This window comes from Sinohyriopsis cumingii, chromosome 2 (genome assembly GCF_028554795.1).
Source record: "Sinohyriopsis cumingii isolate HCF-2022 chromosome 2, ASM2855479v2, whole genome shotgun sequence".
Classification (NCBI taxonomy): Eukaryota; Metazoa; Mollusca; class Bivalvia; order Unionida; family Unionidae; genus Sinohyriopsis; species Sinohyriopsis cumingii.
Window position 1 is genome coordinate 138,334,967 of NC_142962.1, and position 19,166 is coordinate 138,354,132.

The following is a 19,166-nucleotide window of genomic DNA, read 5'->3' on the forward strand; positions in this document are numbered from 1 at the left end:
AGAAATTTGAACATAAATTAATGTGAAAGAGTTTTGCTATGACTTTCACTGCTTAAGTATTGGTTTAAAGAGTCAGATCATAATTGTCAATTGATTATAATTTAAAGAAACTCTAAAACACATGTTTGGATATTATTTGGGACCATGTCTCTTAAAGTATGCTGCAAATGAAGTAGCTGATGGCATAGCTTACGTATGTAATCTGACCATATCCACCTCAGTGTTTCCCCAGTCATGGAAATTGGCAAAAGTTACCCTGCTCACAAGTCTGGCAGCAAAAAAGATGTAAATAACTACAGGCCCATGCCTGTCTTATCATCTCTGTCCAAAACTTTTCAAAAATATGTTCGTGACAATCTTTTGATGTATTTATATTTTAGTTCACCAAAACTAATTAGGGTTCAGAGAAATCCTGTCCTGTAAGATAGCCTTGGTCTCCAAGATAGATAGATTGCTACCTTAGATCATAGGAAATTAGATTGGATTCAACTTAATTGGTCCTAGAAAAGCTTTTGACCTTGTTGATCATGGTATTCTTATCAATAAATTGAATATTAATGTGATGATTCAACTGTTGATTGATTTATGAAGAACAACCAATTACACATGGAGTACCACAGGGATCAATCCTGGGTCCATTCCTCTTTATATATTTTGTAAATGGTCTGCCTCTGAAAATAGGCAACTTTATTTCATCTGCCAGTCTATATGCAGCTATCACTCTGTCAGATTTAAAGCTAAATCAGACCTTGAGATTTCTTGTATAAGGAAAAGGACATTAAAGAAACCACAGATAAGACTAAAGTATTAACGATTACTACCACAGAGAAGAAAGCAAAAATTGTAAAATAACAGTTTGAATGTCATGTTGAATTTAATTTGTGTAAAAGTGGTTACTCATGACAGAATCCTTGGGGTGAATGTTTGCAAACATATTTAGTAGTATGTCATAATGTCAATTCATGTCTGTGATTATTTAGCAAGGCCATATCTATCAACTAAACATAGGTTAATATATTGCAAAAGCTATATGCAGCCATACCTAGAATACACTGATCTTGTTTGGGGAAAAAAATTCTGACAAGAATGTTTGCAAATTATGCAGCTTACAAAAAGAGCTTGCAGACTTGTCCTAGAAAACACAGAAAACACCCCTGCATTGAATAAAATTGAAATGTTAACAGTAAGTGAATCAATATTTATGAGAAATGTTAGACTAGTGCACAAAGTTTCAAACAGTATGGCCCAAAATATCTCAGAGGATCATATCATGCTAGCAAACAAGTAAATACTGCCAATTTTTTCAGATCAATTTCAGCTAACCGCATTTCTGTTCCAAAACCAAATAAAGAAACTCTTAAAGAAGAACTCTTTATGAAAAAGTTTCATTAATTGGAAGCAAAGTATCTAGTAAATATCTTTAATTATGCACTCGGAGTCAATAAGTCATTTTTGTGACTGCACAAGTTTTTGGTAGTCATTAAATTAATGTATATAATCAATATCTACCTTTGATTGGCAAGGAAGAAAAGGCAGAATAATGATAATGCAGTGATATCAAGGGAGGCAATAATAAAACCTTGGGACATCAAAAATGAAAACTCTTTTAAATCTGAGAAATACATATACATGCATTAAATATAACTAGCATTTTCACGCTTGTCTTCATGTAAGTTTTTTAACAAATTATTCTAATAAAACATGATTGATAAATATGGAAAAGCTACAAAAACTTTCTTTTATGACAACCTTCAGAATAATATCTCTTTTCAAAAGCAACCGCATTTTGTCATTTTTTGCTCACTAAAATAGGAAACATTATTTGGAGTAAGATCACCTTCCAAAATCAGACCACTTTTCACTTGTGTTAATTGAGAGATCCATACATTTTTCAACCAGACCATAAATTTATCACTAAAATTTTCAATGGATTTCTGCATAAGCATTTTTTTTAGTAGCAAAACATATTTACACAGTATTCCAGTCACCAATCATAACATTGCAACATTTGCACTATGATAAATCCACTCACTTAAAATTCATTAGTTTAGAGTAAATATTCTATTTGTTTTATTGCTAAAAATGTCTCTTTAAATTTTCCTTCCACTGCTGACTGCTGGCATTTGATCAAAGTTTTTATGTAAACAAGCAACAAAATAAACAAAAGTCATCAAGAGTGTCAATTGCAGCTTTGTTTCGACAAATTTAGGTGTTAAAAGCCATGCTTATACTCAATGCTTAAAACTTGAAGTATCCGTAAAATTTATATCAAATGAATCACATTCATGTACTGTCCTTTCATTGAAACTAGTTTTGTCAGTTTTTCAGCTGCTGACAGTCATCTGTGATCATTGTAAACAGTATACTTGGGAATTCATCACTCCTTACTGCATCACTGTTCTCTCTTGGTTGACTCTAAAAAGCAACCAAAGTCTCTGCACGATCATAACCAAACTTTAGCAAGTCACAATGAATGCATTTGAAAATGCATGGTCCAGTAATCTAGCATGTACATTTGCATGAATAATCCATATACACTGTACAGCTTTGGCTGGAATACCATTTTCTTATGCTAAACACTTAGTTCTGTCAGTTAGAAGTAATGGCTTAGTACATGACTGTAAGAAACTCATTGCAGGGGAACCCAGAATGGGATGCATCATGAGATACCGTTTTCCAGTGATGAGAGAAATCAATGTTGCTTCATGGTAATGTACTGCAGATCTCTTGTCTGCAGACATCAGCTAAGGGTTATGGTGTCCATCCTTATTGTACATATACTTTGAATGGTGAGGAGTGCAGTAAAACATACATTATTATTGTCTCAAATAAGCATATATAAACCTGCCAATAAAAAACCCACTGTTAGAATAAGAAACATGCATCTTTATTGAGAAGGCATTTTTTGAAATTTATCACACTATTGATCACTAAAGGATTATTTGCCCTTCTGAACTGGCTAACTGAGATTTATAGCCTTCAAGCAGTTGGGGTATACCATGTTTAGTCATTGACACCTCTGTTGATTGCCCAGGAAAGGAACAATGTAAACTTGATCTAATTGCCTTTGAATGAAGTTAGTGACACCTTTATTGATTGTCAGATAAAGGAACAATGAATAAACTAGACACAGTGACTTTTGACTTTTACTTCATTAATGTACAACCATGCCCATGGCCTAAGTGGTTAGAGCATCTGCCTCATATGTGAGGTTGTGGGTTTGAACCCCGGCCAGGTCCTACCAAAGACTTATAAAAATGGTATCTGCAGCTGCCTCACTTGGTGCTCAGCATTAAGAGATTAATATAGGTACTGGTTGGCCTGGTGTCAAAATAATATCACTGGGTCGGACATGATGCTACATGACTGCGGCATGATGCTTGAGTGCTAGACATCACTATAAACTGCCACACTGCAGACATATCATAGTGATATGACTGAAAAATTGTTAAAACTTCATTAAAATCTTAATCACACTCATGCATGTTAATGTATTGAATTGAAGGCATTTTTATATAATGATATTTTGCATATCCTATGACTAATGTCCGTTTCTCAGAGTATGTGCAAATCACACACACGCACACATGCATATATATATAGAGGCAGAAAGACAGACATACAGAGATCACCTTCATCATGATAGATACTAAATTTTTCAAATTTAATTCCTTGTCCCATACATCTTAAAATTTCAAATAATTCAGGAAAGAATATAAAAGAATACCACTAGTATAAAATTTCAGTTATCATAGACCAAAATGTATATTAGGGTTTAATTCATCTGTCTTCTCCTGTCATCTAACACAGACTTCCATTATAAGGAATTTGATTTTAACTTGAAATAGATGGCAGGATGAAAATTTCAACGATACTGCACTCCTTCAGTACAAGGCCCTTCATTGTAATACAGTTCCAGTTATAAGGCATTCTCACTATAATACCCTTCATTATAACACAGTTGCAGTTATAAGGCAGTGTCACTATAATGTCCTTCATTGTAATACAGTTCCAGTTACAAGGCAGTCTCACTGTAATGCCTTCCTATTATAAGCCTGTCTCACTATAATGCCCTTCATTATAACAGAGTTCATTTTATAAGGGAGTCTCACTATAATGCCCTTTATTATAACACAGTTCTTTTTATAAGGCAGTTTCACTATAATGCCCTTCATTATAATATAGATCATGTTATAAGGCAGTCTCACTAAAATGCCATTCATTATTACACATTTCTTTTCATAAGGCATTCTCACTATAATACCCTTCATCATAAAATAGTTCCTGTTATAAGGCAGTCTTTCTGTAAGGTCCTTCATTATAATACAGTTCCTGTTATAAGGCAGTCTTACTATAATGCCCTTTATTATAACACAATTCCTGTTATGAGGCAGTCTCACTATAATACCCTTCATTGTAATGCAGTTCTTTTTATAAGGCAGTCTCACTATAATGCCCTTCATTATAACACAGTTCCTGTTATAAGGCAGTCTCACTATAATGCCCTTATTATAACACAGTTCCTATTATAAGGCAGTCTCACTATAATGCCCTTATTAAAACACAGTTCCTGTTATTAGGCAGTCTCACTATAATGCTCTTCATTATAACACAGTTCTTTTTATAAGGCAGTCTCATTATAATGCCCTTCATTATAACAGTTCTTTTTATAGGGCAGGTATGGCCATGGATCCCATTTCATTAAATAAAATTATATTGAACTCGGAGTTTATTATAAGGTTGTTTCACTATAAACTGACATACTCTGACTCTTTTTAAGTGTTATAATAATCCACTTGTCTTAATTGTTTTTGATGTTTGGAAATAAGTCAGAAACAACTAAAAAAAATCAGTAAAATTTACTTAAAAATTTTAGATAAAAAAGATTTTACCCCAAATAATGTACTGGTAAATTTCATGCAGTACTATTCTAAACTTAATATTGGAACATCATTTAAACATAGCTTCTCAATTATTTTAAAGAAAGGTTTGTCAGAGTGCTTTTTAACAAATCATTTCCTTACTTCCAAATTTTAGTTAGATTGGAAGAATGGTGAAATTTATAATTAACAGAAGCATTGGGACTTCATCATACACTGTTCCCATGATATTTTGCTTTTCAAATGTTTGCCATTCTGGCTTTGTGGTAATGAAATGTCTTATCAAACCTGGTCTGTACAAATCGTCGTAGTCCCCTAATTTTTCCTACCCTCAATTTTCCACCAATATCCAACTTGTACTTAAGCAGACAAAAAAATCAAGAGAGCACTCTGAGTTTATCGTGGTACAGATTGTCAGATGTTGAATCGCACAACAAATAGTGCCCAGTGGGCATTATGTAAGCTGTGTGAATCAAGAACTGACAGTTTATACCACAATATACACAGGAAATACATCACTTAAAAACTCTTATTATTGCAATTCTTTATAGTTTTATTCTCTTATTTTTATTTTGCTTTTGTTTAAAGATATTTCATATCAGTTTTAGAGCCTTATTTAAGCATGTGAATTCTTGTTGAGAGCTTTTGTTACATAGCTATTTATAGAATGGGGGGATTCTCCATCAAATACCTAATAGCTACATCAACATCCAACAAGTTATTCCACCAGTGGATGACATTCTAAAGTTTTGAACAAATATTGCACAGCGTGGTCTTCATATTTTATCTAAATTAATTCATGTGTTCTGGGTGGAAGTTCAGTATTCAAAGCAAATGATGTATTGTTTTGTTGGACATACAAATGACTCTTGGATTCGATGCTTTTGTGAGTTCATTGTGACTTGGCTGATTCATAATTGTTCGATCTTGTGAGTAACCAGTTTTCATTACTTTCAATCTATTTTTGTGTTTTTTAACAGGTTAGGCTACCTTCAGGAGCTAGTTATAAATGAAATTAAGTCTATTGGTAAATGGTTATAGTGATGGGGTCCAATAGTCAAAAAGTGCAAGACATCGACCCTGACAGTTACGGTTAGAGGGGCAGGATCTATCTCTAACCCACCCCCACATTGTAACTGTCAGGGTTGGTGTCATACACTGTAGGGCTATGGGTCCAATTGTTATACATGTATTGTTTGTATTTGAACTGCCTCCTCCCAATCCCTATATCCATTTACCTATAGTTTTAAATTCATTTGTAGCGAGTCACAATTGAAGTGCTGTAACCCCAGTGTTCTTCTTGGTAGATTTTGAGTTTCCAAGGATTTTTTTTCTAATCAAAGAAAGAATTATTTATTTTCAGAAAAAATAAAAAGATTTTTTATTTAATTCTGTTAAAATCAATTTATTCAATTTTTAAATAAAAAATAAACCCAGCATTTTTAGTTCATTTTAAAGGCATGCGGTGAGTATGCCTTCTGTTTCAATGTTTACATTAGTTACTTTGCATGTGACTCTATAGAAGTATGGTATAAAGTAGTTCTCTGTACAGTTTTTACTGAAATAACACAGCTTGGCCTGATCACCTGACCAGTGGAAATTGTATATATTTACCAACTGATGCAACTGCAGTTACCGGTATCATGGATTTATTTTCCTAAGATATTATGGACATGTTGTGTTTCTGAGAATTGAATCATTAGTACCATTCATTTAACAGAATATTAGAGGGATTGTTTGTACAAAGTTTCAGTTGTCATTCAACTATTTGTGTTACATTCCCATTTATTCTTACACACTTGATCTGTTTGATGCAGCTATTAAGACCATATATCCATATCACACTCCCTGATCCACCTGCTTAGGTATCTGTACATAGATGTTTTTAGACCTAGTAAATCCAGCTTTTTTAAATCACAGTTTGTTTTGAGTGCTTTAATGCAGTAAAACTAACTGTATTTAGAAGGTATACACGAGGAGATAAATAATCAATACAAAAATTTGTGTTTTGTTCTGAGTCAGGGGAAAGAACTTGTTTGATATGACTTATGAATACATAGAGACTATCAGGTTCAGACATATTCCTTAGATGCCATATCAAACTTGTTCTTTTCTCTGACTCCAAAAAAAATGTGTATGTAGTTTTGTGTAAGCATTAAATTCATTCACTCAATGTTGATAAAGTAGACTAGAAGTTTGGTGTTATCACACATCATTTGCATGCACGATACTTATAGCAACGTAATAGACCTTTCTGAGATGTCAGTTAGCCATGACAGTTCCTTTAATTGTCCAATTGGAGAGCTATAAACTGTAGCCTGGTGTCAGTAGTTACATACCGTTAAACTCATTTGTAAGTCGGGTCAAACTGCAAACAACAAAGATCCTGATCTTGCCATAGCATAATGCACCTGCAGAACAGGATCTATGTTGTTTGTTCTACTGATCACTCCTAACAAATTGCACAGACCCAGATCTGCCAGCATATTATGTGACAGCAGATCTGTCTTTGCAGTTTGCAGTTGGAAACGACTCATAAGCAAATATATATGGTAATGTTACATAATGTGGGACAACATGTAGGAATGGTTTCCACAGACTGAATGAAACTGAAAGAAATATTTATACATTTTCTATTGCAGTAATTAAAAAAATGACTGCATTGATTCTCTTAAATTTGAGATTATCTTTGATGTAGGGTTACAAGTTTGTACAATTTTGTGATTTTTTAATAGATAACAAAAAATTCTTACATAAATGTGTGTATATGTGTGTGTGTTTGTGATTATGATTTTTAACATAGCTTTAACAATTTTTCAGTCATATCGCTCAATGTCTGCAGTGTGTCAGTTTATAGTGATGTCTAACACTGGGGCATCATGTCGCAGACATGTAGCATGATGTCCCACTCGGTCACATTATCCTGACACCAGGCCGACCAGTCCTAACACTAACCTCTAAATGCTGATCACCTAGCGAGGCAGCTGTTAGTACCATTTTTGTAAGTCTTTGGTATGACTAGGCTGGGGTTCGAACCCACAACCTCCTTCTTCCGAGGCAGATGCTCTAACCCTTACATAAATGAGTATAAGTGGAGCTTAGAGGAAATTTCCGAAATGTCTATTACAAAACAATTGCTTTTGAATAATATGGATGGCTGCCTAGGTGTTTCAAACTGTATACTCTCTACTTGTCAATGGTTATGACATAATCATATTTGAAATAATAATAATAATAATAATAATAATAATAATAATGATAATAATAATAATAATTCTTTATTTAACAAGGGTAGCTCGGTTATAATACAGATCTATTTAGTCTCCCTGGAGGCTCTCAGCTACATTTCTAACAGTCTACATGCATGACTCTTACTAACAAAATGTGTAGGATAAGTAAAGTAGATGTAGATATATTTGTATGTTGATAGATGATTCTTACAAGCTTAGAATATGTTACCCAAATTTATTTTTAAATTTGACTCCGATGGTATAGACCCAAATCTGCTGATGTAACATTCTGAATTGGCAGTTTCGTTGTCTTGTTCATCAAGGCTCATATGACTTTCTGAGATTTTTGCAATACAAGGGTCTGGTAAAGTGCTTCCTTAATCACTTACCAATAGATGACACTTTAGTCAATCTTTATATGAGTGATATTACAATGGCATTCTCTACTTTCAGAATTTGTCCCGACATACTTTCTGCAATAATTACCATATATACTTGCTTATAAGTCAAGTCAAACTGCAAACTTTTTTTGTTCTGCTGATTATTCTTAACAAACTGCACAGACCCAGATCTGGGTCTATGCAATTTGCAGTTGGACTTCTAAGCAAGTACATATGGTATATCAAACTTGTGTTGCAGTGTTACAAGGATTAATTAAAATGAAGAACATTTTCAAACTGTAAATACCTGTACCAGCTTTTAAATGGATTTCAGTTTCTGGTTAGAAAATAAAAGTAGGATCCACTTAATGCACTGAGACAGTGGACTTAGGTGACACAAGGGTAAAAATTACCTTACAGCAGGAATACATTTTGAAAAAATACTGTTTTTACAAGTTGAGTCCAACTGCAAATTGCACAGACCCAGGTCTGCCATCACATAATGTGCCTGCAGATCTGGGTCTATGCAGTTTGTTAGGAGTAATCAATAGAACAAACAACATATGCACTGGTCTGCTAGCACATTATGCTGTGGCAGATGAAGATCTTTGTTGTTTGCAGTTAGATTTGACTCATAAGCAAGTATATATGATATGAGCTGTAAGGATCATGAATTATTAAAGGAAAACTGAATTCACCAAAAGAAATGGGGCCTCAAGTGGCCGAGTGGTCTAAAGCACTTTCCGTTACAGATCACTGCCATCTCACCTCTGTCTGCGTGGGTTTGAGTCTCGGATTCGGCCAATGTGGGTATGTGAGAAAGCTTGCCAGTAGCTTCTCGTGGGTCGGTGGTTCTTTCCGGGGTTTTCCCGGGTTCTTCCTCCACCATTAATACTGGCCGCCATGAATAGCCAATCATGTGCTGAAAAATGGCATTAAACCCTACAACAACAACAACAGCAACCAAAAATAATAAAGGTAAAGACTATCCAGGTGCAAAATAGTATATGTGCAGTCAGACAGAGTCACAAAAACTTTGCTTGGTAAAATGCTGTATTTACATGTATTAAATTTACAATTGTAATGAAGCTAAAGAATTTTGATTTACAGTATTGCCCACCAAGGAAGCATTAAACCTCAGATATCAAATGAGGTCCTTGAGGAAGTGACAAACTCCTTGTATCAAATGAGGTCCTTGAGGAAGTGACAAACTCCTTGTATCAAATGAGGTCCTTGAGGAAGTGACAAACTCCTAATATCAAATGTTGCCCTAGGAAGCATGGAGCCATTAATATCAAATGATGCCCTAGGAAGTGATAAACCCCAAATATCAAAATAATCAGAGTCATGCCCGAGGAAGCATTAAACCTGTTATATCAAATGATACTCTAGGAAGCTTTAAAGCCCAAATGATAGCCCTAGGAATGTTAAACTCCTAATACCAAATGGTGCTAAAAGGTGCATGAATTCAAGTACAAGATTGTATTTCCTTTAACACTATTTTTACCTTGACTGCTCATGGACCTGAAGAGATTATGAGATGATCCGTTGTCTGTCATCCATCATCTGTTTGTCTGTTAGCACAGTTTTGTTGTCGCTCTTGTTCCTAAAGTACTTGGAGGATTGAAATGAAAATTTATTCACACATTCATCCCATGGTTTAGTTGGTCCTAAATGAAAATTGTTTCTTGGAGATCATGAAAATCTTGTTATCACTACTGCTACTGAATAAATGGTCATATCTCCATTGGGTTTTCACTAAAAGACTTCTTGTGATTTCTAGTTCATCATAAATGAAATTGGGCTAGTCAATATATGACCATCATAAAAGCTGCCTTGACAATCATGTTATAGCCACTCCTCCAGAACTGAAAGTCATATTGACATGAGACTTTCACCAGAAGACTTTTTATGAGGTATAGTTGATACTAAATGAAATGATGCCAATCTGATATCCAATATGGCCACAATAGCAGCCATATTGAAACTCTGGTTATTGCCACTTTTCCTGAATGGATGGTCATATCAACATGGGGTTTTCTCTAAAAGACTTCTTATGATATTAGTTGGTCATAAATAAAACTTTTGCTTACCCAACTTTTAACATGGATGGCACAGTGGCCATCTTGCAAATCTTATTATCACTACTACTCCTAGATGGCTGGTCATATTGACATTTGCTCTCACTCAAAGATTTCTAATGATGTTGTTTACTTAATAGAAATGCTGACATTCTGATTTCAGATATGGCCACCATGGCATCCATCTAGAAAATCATGTTATCATTGCATTTCCAAAAAAGAAAGCCATATCAAAATGGGGTTTCCACTAGTAGACTTCTTATCATACCTTGTCCACCACAACAGCAAATTTGAAGCACTCAGCAGTTGAAAGGATGTGAGAGGTTGTGGGTTTGAACTCTGACCTAGTCACACCAAAGACTAATAAAAATGGTACTTGTAGTTGCCTTGATTAGCACTCAGTATTAAGAGGTTAGTGTTCGGACAGGTCAACCTGGTGTCAGGATAATTTTACTTGGTTGGACATGATGCTACTTGTCTGCCACATGATTCCCCAGTGCTAGACACACTATAAAATGCCACACTGGAGACAACATAGTGATATGTCTGATTGTTTTTAAAAGCTACATTAAAAATCCAAATCACACACACACTCTTATCTTGAATTCCTGGAAATTCTTTCAACCCAATAGAGCAACTGTCCCTTCAAGGGACTCTTGCTTATTCATGGAGTCAAAGTGGAAAATTACTTGCTCATGCTTAAATGTCATTAATTCTATTTTTTAAAAGAATTTGGCATTTAATAGAACACACTTCAGTTTCTTTCCTGGAAATTACATCGTAGGAGATCAAAGGCCAGTAATTTTCATTTTAAAGTGATTCAGAAATCAATCTATATATTGATATTGGAGGAACATTGTCTGCTTGAATGAAATTATTTGTTTATTTAATCTTTGTTTATTAATAATGTTCAAAAAGATGCAAAAATGTTGATTCTGATGCAGTTTGCAAAGAAAATACAGAAACTTATTTCTAAAAAAAACGGTGTAAAGTAACAGTTTCTGATTTTGAAAGCTTGTCTATTCTGATATTAGGCAATGCATTTTTTGTATAATGCTGATAGAACTAGAAAAGTAATAGTGCATCTGAAGAATATAAAAGAGGAAAACACAACGAATCGCATATATATATATATATATATATATATATATATATATATATATATATATATACTGATATGTATCATTAGATTTTTCTCCAAAACTTCATAAATGTTCGTCATGAGATACTCACTTTGCATGTAAAAGGAAAAAATGGCACATCAGCACATGCCTGACTATTTAAAAGTGCTATTTAAAAGTTAGGTTCCAAAAATGTAAATGTAAAAATTGCATTAAAATCATTAAATCATGGGTCAAAATTCTTTCAACATATATACTCAATCGGTTGAGTCCAACTGCAGACTGCAAAGACCAAGACCTGCCATTGTATATCCAATTTATTCGGACTGACCATTAGGATGAAGAGCACATTTTTATTTGCATGTATGCAAGCATCTATATATATATATATATATATATATATATATATATATATATATATATATATATATATACATACATACATACATACACACACACACACACACATATATATACACACACACACACACACACACACACATATATATATATATATATATATATATATATATATATATATGGTATATAAACTGCATTCTTTAATAAGTCCAAGATTTTCTCTGGTAGAAGATCATCAGAGAGCTTCTTTATTGAGTTCACATACAAAATTTCAGTCTCACAAGGTGAAAGTTGACGTACTTGACAAGAATGTGTTAGTGTTTCAGTAGACACTGGCAAGAGATGTACTCTGGTCAAGGACCTCTTTAATAAGGTATACATCTCATGGGTGTCTGTGTCATATGCATGAGGGGGACAATGCTGCCTCCCCTTTTGTGATTTCTCCTGTTTGATGAGTTTAATGTTACATAGCTTATTTGTGGAGCTTTCATTCCACATACCGGTATTTTGCCAAGTACAACATGGAACATGCTGATTTACATCATGTTTGAAATCAGTATATGTAATATTCCGTTCACGAAAGGATGACAACAGAGCTGATTGGCTTCTTTATCTGCTCTTTAATTCAGCTAATACCAATGTGACTAGGCAGTAAAAATGACAGAATACTCCTTTCAATTGTTATGAGCAAGGCATGTTTATGTACCATTTTGTACATGATGCTACATGTCTGTGGCATGATGCTCCAGTGCTAGACATAACTATAAGCTGTCACACTGCAGATATCATAGCGATATGACTAAATTTATTTTAAAGCTACGTTAAAAAATTCCAAATCACACATTTTTCTCAAAAACCGCTATTCAGAATTTGATACAGTTTTACAGAGAGCTGCATCCTGGCATGATGGTCTTTCAGATTTGTTTAATTGAATTTGTTCCACCATCAGTAATGCCACTACTACAATTAGTTTTTTTGTTATCGAATTTTATAGAAAACATCCAGATACAGAATGCTTTTGATTTTATTATATGTGATTCTGATTCACAATCAAATATGGTCATCATTATTAAAAGTGATCAAACATTTTAAATTTTTTTCCACAAAATCTGCTCAGCATAATCTGACCAGATTTGACAGCATCCTGGAATAGATGGCATTCAACTTTATACAAATCTGCTTTGTCACATTGCCGTTTGACTGCATCCTGGAATAGATAGCATTCAACTTTATACAAATCTGCTTTGTCACATTGCCATTATTACTGAATACAGAAAATTTCTAAATGACTTCTCACAAAGTACTCACCAGAACTTGAACAAACCTGACAGAAAACATCTTGGCATAAAGGCCATTCAGATTTTTACAATTATGTTGATCCACCATGAAATATTGTAAAAGGATTGAAACCGAATGGATTTTCGATTGAGCGAAAACACCAAACACAATGTGTGCAGATGAAAAAGAATTTATGAAATGAAAATAAAAATATACAACAATTAAACTCGTAGACCCTAATAATGATTTACTATGCACTGACAATTCAGTAGACATGAGACTCATAAACATGTAAAATAAACTAAACCAAACCCCAAACAAGCGCTCATCAAATGGTATGAAACTACCACACAGAATATGTAATCAAAATAAGTAAAGTACAATTCATGTAAGATATAAAAATTATAAATATGGTTCATGCAACTATATGATATACAATAAATTACAGCTCATTCAACCGTATGATTTACAGAAATGAGAATGGTTCATAAAACCATATGATTTAAAGAAACGAGTATGGTTCGTACAACCATATATATGATTTAAAGAAATGAGCACGGTTCATGCAACCATATGATTTCAAGAAACAAGTATGGTTCATACAACCATATGATTTCAAGAAATGAGCTTGATTCATACAACCACATGATTTCAAGAAACAAGTATGGTTCATACAACCATATGATTTAAAGAAATGAACATGGTTCATACAACCATATGATTTAAACCATACAACCATATGATTTCGAGAAATATGATTTCAAGAATAGAATATGGTTCATACAACCATATATATGATTTAAAGAAATGAGCATGGTTCATACAACCATATGATTTAAAGAAATGAGCATGGTTCATACAACCATATGATTTAAACCATACAACCATATGATTTAAAGAAATATGATTTCAAGAATAGAATATGGTTTATACAACAATATGATTTAAAGAAATGAGCATGGTTCATAAAACCATATGATTTAAAGAAATGAGCATGGTTCATACAACGATGTGATTTAAAGAAATGAGCATGGTTCATAAAACCATGATTTAAAGAAATGAGCATGGTTCATACAACTATATGATTTAAAGAAATGACCATGGTTCATACAACTATATGATTTAAAGAAATGAGCATGGCTCATACAACTATATGATTTAAAGAAATGAGCATGGTTCATATAACCATGATTTAAAGAAATGAGCATGGTTCATACAACTATATGATTTCAAGAAATGAATATGGTTCATACAACAATATGATTTAAATAAATGAGCATGGTTCGTACAACTATATGATTTAAAGAAATGACCATGGTTCATACAACTATATGATTTAAAGAAATGACCATGGTTCATATAACCATGATTTAAAGAAATGAGCATGGTTCATACAACTATATGATTTAAAGAAATGACCATGGTTCATACAACTAAATGATTTAAAGAAATGACCATGGTTCATACAACTATATCATTTAAAGAAATGACCATGGTTCATACAACTATATGATTTAAAGAAATGACCATGGTTCATACAACTATATGATTTAAAGAAATGAGCATGGCTCAACAACTATATGATTTCAAGAAATGAATATGGTTCATACAACAATGTTTTAAAGAAATGAGCATGGTTCATACAACAGTATGATTTAAATAAATGAGCATGGTTCATACAACCATGTGATTTAAAGAAATGAGCATGGTTCGTACAACCATATGATTTAAAGAAATGAGCATGGTTCATACATCAATATGATTTAAAGAAATGAGCATGGTTCGTACAACCATATGATTTAAAGAAATGAGCATGGTTCATACAACCATATGATTTAAAGAAATGAGCAGGGTTCATACAACCATATGATTTAAAGAAATGAGCATGGTTCATACAACCATATGATTTAAAGAAATGAGTATGGTTCATACAACCATATGATTTAAAGAAATGAGCAGGGTTCATACAACCATGTGATTTAAAGAAATGACCATGGTTCATACAACTATATGATTTAAAGAAATGAGCATGGTTCATAAAAACATATGATTTAAAGAAATGAGTATGGTTCATATAACCATGATTTAAAGAAATGAGCATGGTTCATACAACAGTAAGATTTAAAGAAATGAGCATGGTTCATACAACCATATGATTTAAAGAAATGAGTATGGTTCATATAACCATATGATTTAAAGAAATGAGCATGGTTCATACAACAGTAAGATTTAAAGAAATGAGCATGGTTCATATAACCATATGATTTAAAGAAATGAGCGTGGTTCATACAACCATATGATTTCAAGAAATGAGTATGATTCATATAGTCACATGTCCTTTTAATTATAAATTACTGTTCACTTTCTTTTTGCACAGTCTGGAATCCATATCCTTCAATGAATTTTTACTGTCACAAATTTTGCTGCCTCACTGACAGGTAATCTGCCACATGGCCAGGTAATCTGCCATGTGGCCAGGTAATCTGCCACATGGCCAGTTATGCTGCTACATATAACAGCTACACTGCCACACTGTAGGTTGTGCTACCACATTATGAACTATATGCTGCCACATTGCACAACATGATCGGCCTTATGCTGCCATGTTGCCACCCCTATCAGCTATGCTGCCAGTCATTCCATCCCTCCATGCCAGTCCAGCTATAAACAGAATAAACTGGCCATTGTATTGCACTGAATTAACATTAACAGTACTAAAATACAAACATCTCTTAAATTATAACCAGCATTTGGAAGTACACTAAACATTGCGAAAACAAAATCCATAAAATACATGCTGTCATCAATTTTCTACATCAATCCGTAGTTTCTTCAATGGTGAATTACAGCAAACCAATAATTTTCTATTCCCAGACATTGTATAATATTCCAGAATTTTCAGCCTCAGTAATATATCCATTTGAGTTGTTACAAATACAGATACAGTAACAAATTTGACTTGTGTAATTTACTACTTACCCCTATGATTGTAGTAAATTGTCTACTACAGACACGCCTGACAAGATCTAGGAGGTTACTGTGCCTGTGTATAACACTATGCATCAATAAATAGTACTAAAAAACAAAGGTGCAACAACGAGGGGTAAGTTACCCATGCACATCGTGATATGTGGCCATCTTGCTGTGAGCGACCTACAATGAGATGCAGGTATTGCTCAGTCACCATTAGAAGAAAGAAGGAAACCTACTCTAGGCAATGCTTTACTCGTCAACAAAATCCAAAATCAATTACAAGTATTGTTCTAAGGCATTACCAAGTTATTAGTCTTGTCTTATTCCATAACAAATATAACCACAATTGAGAAAAAATAATAAAGAAAACCTTAAGTCATTTCTCGGAAACTAAACAGTAGAATTTTAATACATGTGAGAGAAAACACTATGCAATAAGGATTTCAGATTCCTAAAAATGGTGTAGATTCACCATCGAATGTGGCCACCATTACTAAAGTAGAAAGTTCTTTAAAGAACTTCTCAAAAACCACTAAACAGAATTTGACCTAATATGACAGCATCACAACATGAAGAACTTTTAAATCAGTACAAATGATGCCAATCTGCCATAAATATGACTGCTGTTAAACAAAACTATTTAATTTCCAAGCTTGCATGCAAGATAATGAGATACAATATACAGTGAAACCTGACAGTTCTGAATGATGTCTGCTTTAAAAAATCCTGCTTTATCTAACAAACATGATTAGTGTCTGCAATATGCTTTTTTGCCAGTTGGAATTGTACAATTTAGGAAAACAATTTTAGCCCATTTATCAATAGATAGGTTGTTGGCTGGTTGGTTGGTTTGTAATCCCACTTTCTGCACTTTATTTGGCTGTATCATGCAGAGGAAATGGGAACCAAGTGCTTTTTCTAAGGTTACATCGAGGCAGCTCACCCAGCTAGTCAGGGTGGGTATTAAACGTGCAACAAATTAGAATTTGGGAGTTCAACACTGTTCCAGATGAGCTACTGCTGTTCCCTCTAGCAAGATGAGGCACCAGTATTGAAATATAACCATTCAACATTTTTCTCTTATAGAAGAAAGAGAAGACGAAGAAAACAAAGAAAAGAAGAAGAAGAAAAAGCTCTGCAGCTAAAACATGCAGTAAGTAAATTATTTTTTGATGTCTATATTTGCAGTGCTAAAATGATGTGCTTGTACTTTAAGATAAATTTGTGAATATTTTTTTTTCTTCATCTTTATACTGGTAACATTCCAAAATATTCTAGAGATTGCAAAGTACTTTCTGAAAATGTAACTGTAATTTTAATTTTGCTGTGAATAGTTAATAACTTGCATGGTTAAACTTGCCTGAAAGATCATTTGTATTATGTAATCCCCAGTATTAAACAGCCACCATTCTGAAGTCCATTACACCTGAAATTCTTTTCAAAATAAACCTCCATACAAGATGCAGTCTGAAAAATGCCACACTTTTTTTGCTAGAGGTGGCTGCAGGTTTGACTGTGAAGAATATCCATTTTAGTGTTTTATTTTCCAGAAATTAGAAACATACATGTAATGGGAATGCTTCATTACAGTGTACCAGTATGTCATAGGTGAACAAAATTGAACCTCTAGAAAAGTTTCAGAAGGTTTTCTAAATGAACTTGGTTATAAATTGTGTAATGTAAGATGGTAAGAATGAAATGTGTTTCCAGTTTCTTTACATTTTATTGCTGTTTAATGTTTGTGCTAAAAATATTAAAAACACCAACACTTCATGAGCACTTATGAAAATAAAAATTGTCATTGAGCCATTGAGGTAATAAGAAAGTTGTACATAATGGAATCAAATGTATTTTCTTTGAATAAAATTTAGCCCTCACCATTATTGAATATTTCTTTATTTATTTAGAAATGAGAATCAGTCATATTTATTTGAGAATATATATAATTGTTAGAAATAATTATGTGATGGAACAAGATTCTTGCTTCTTCCAGACATAACTGTGGCCCTTGTTTCACTACATTTCCTACTTTTTGGGTCAGACTCCTTTATCCCTTTCTTTTTTCAAAATAAATCATACTATCCCTCCTTTCTTTTCAAATTATGTTGAAAATTGGTCACACACTACATGAAAAGCTATAGTGATCTATGATAGCACTGTACAGTTAGTATGTACTTTTGAAAGAGGGACCCGTATAAGAGCGAATTCAGATGTGATCTCAGGTAGCATTGTATAGCTAGTATGTACTTTATAGAGAGGGACCCAAATAAGGCAAATTCAGATGTGATCTCAGGTAGCACTGTAAAATTTAGTGTGTACTTCTGAGAGAAGGATCCTATATAAGGTGATGTTGCTTGCATTGGAAACATGCACAGTGCAGAAAATGTTGGAATACCTCTATGTTACTTTCATGCACTGTGACTGAAACTTCTTTATAGGGTGGTCACTGTGGAAACTAATCACTATCCCAAATAAAATGGCTCGTAAAATGCATGCTCCCATGTGCTTGAAAAATGAGCCTAAACTAGTCAAAAGTAGACTAACCTTAGCAGTTATTAAAATAGGGTAAATTAGTTAGAGATTACCACCTTCTGAAAGTGCAGTAAATTAATGATAACTAAAAAGTAAAACAAAAGTAAAAATAATATTATTGACTAGTTTTTGTTTTTGTTTTGTTTTTCTCTCCAATTTATCACTGAAGTTGAGTAAGCAAAAATGTTCAAGCAGAGATAGCAGTCTTTTGAGAGATGCACATCTGAAGTCAGGTCCAGCTGCATACTGTAAAAACCAAATTATACACGTCAATCATACAACAAAACAAAGGGAATTAAAACTTATTTTAACAGTACCTAAGATATACAAT

The 19,166-nt window shown here is 33.4% G+C and overlaps 1 protein-coding gene across 8 annotated transcripts in view; it reads left to right on the forward strand.

Annotated features, from left to right (window-relative positions):
- LOC149805917 (uncharacterized) overlaps positions 1-19,166 on the forward strand; it is a 142,542-nt gene that overhangs the window by 111,386 nt on the left and 11,990 nt on the right. For all 8 annotated transcript variants that reach the window (XM_089950689.1, XM_089950696.1, XM_089950690.1 and 5 more), the window contains one exon: positions 17,390-17,456. In XM_089950689.1, the coding sequence (XP_089806815.1) occupies positions 17,390-17,456 (67 nt within the window). The remainder of the gene's footprint in view (positions 1-17,389; positions 17,457-19,166) is intronic.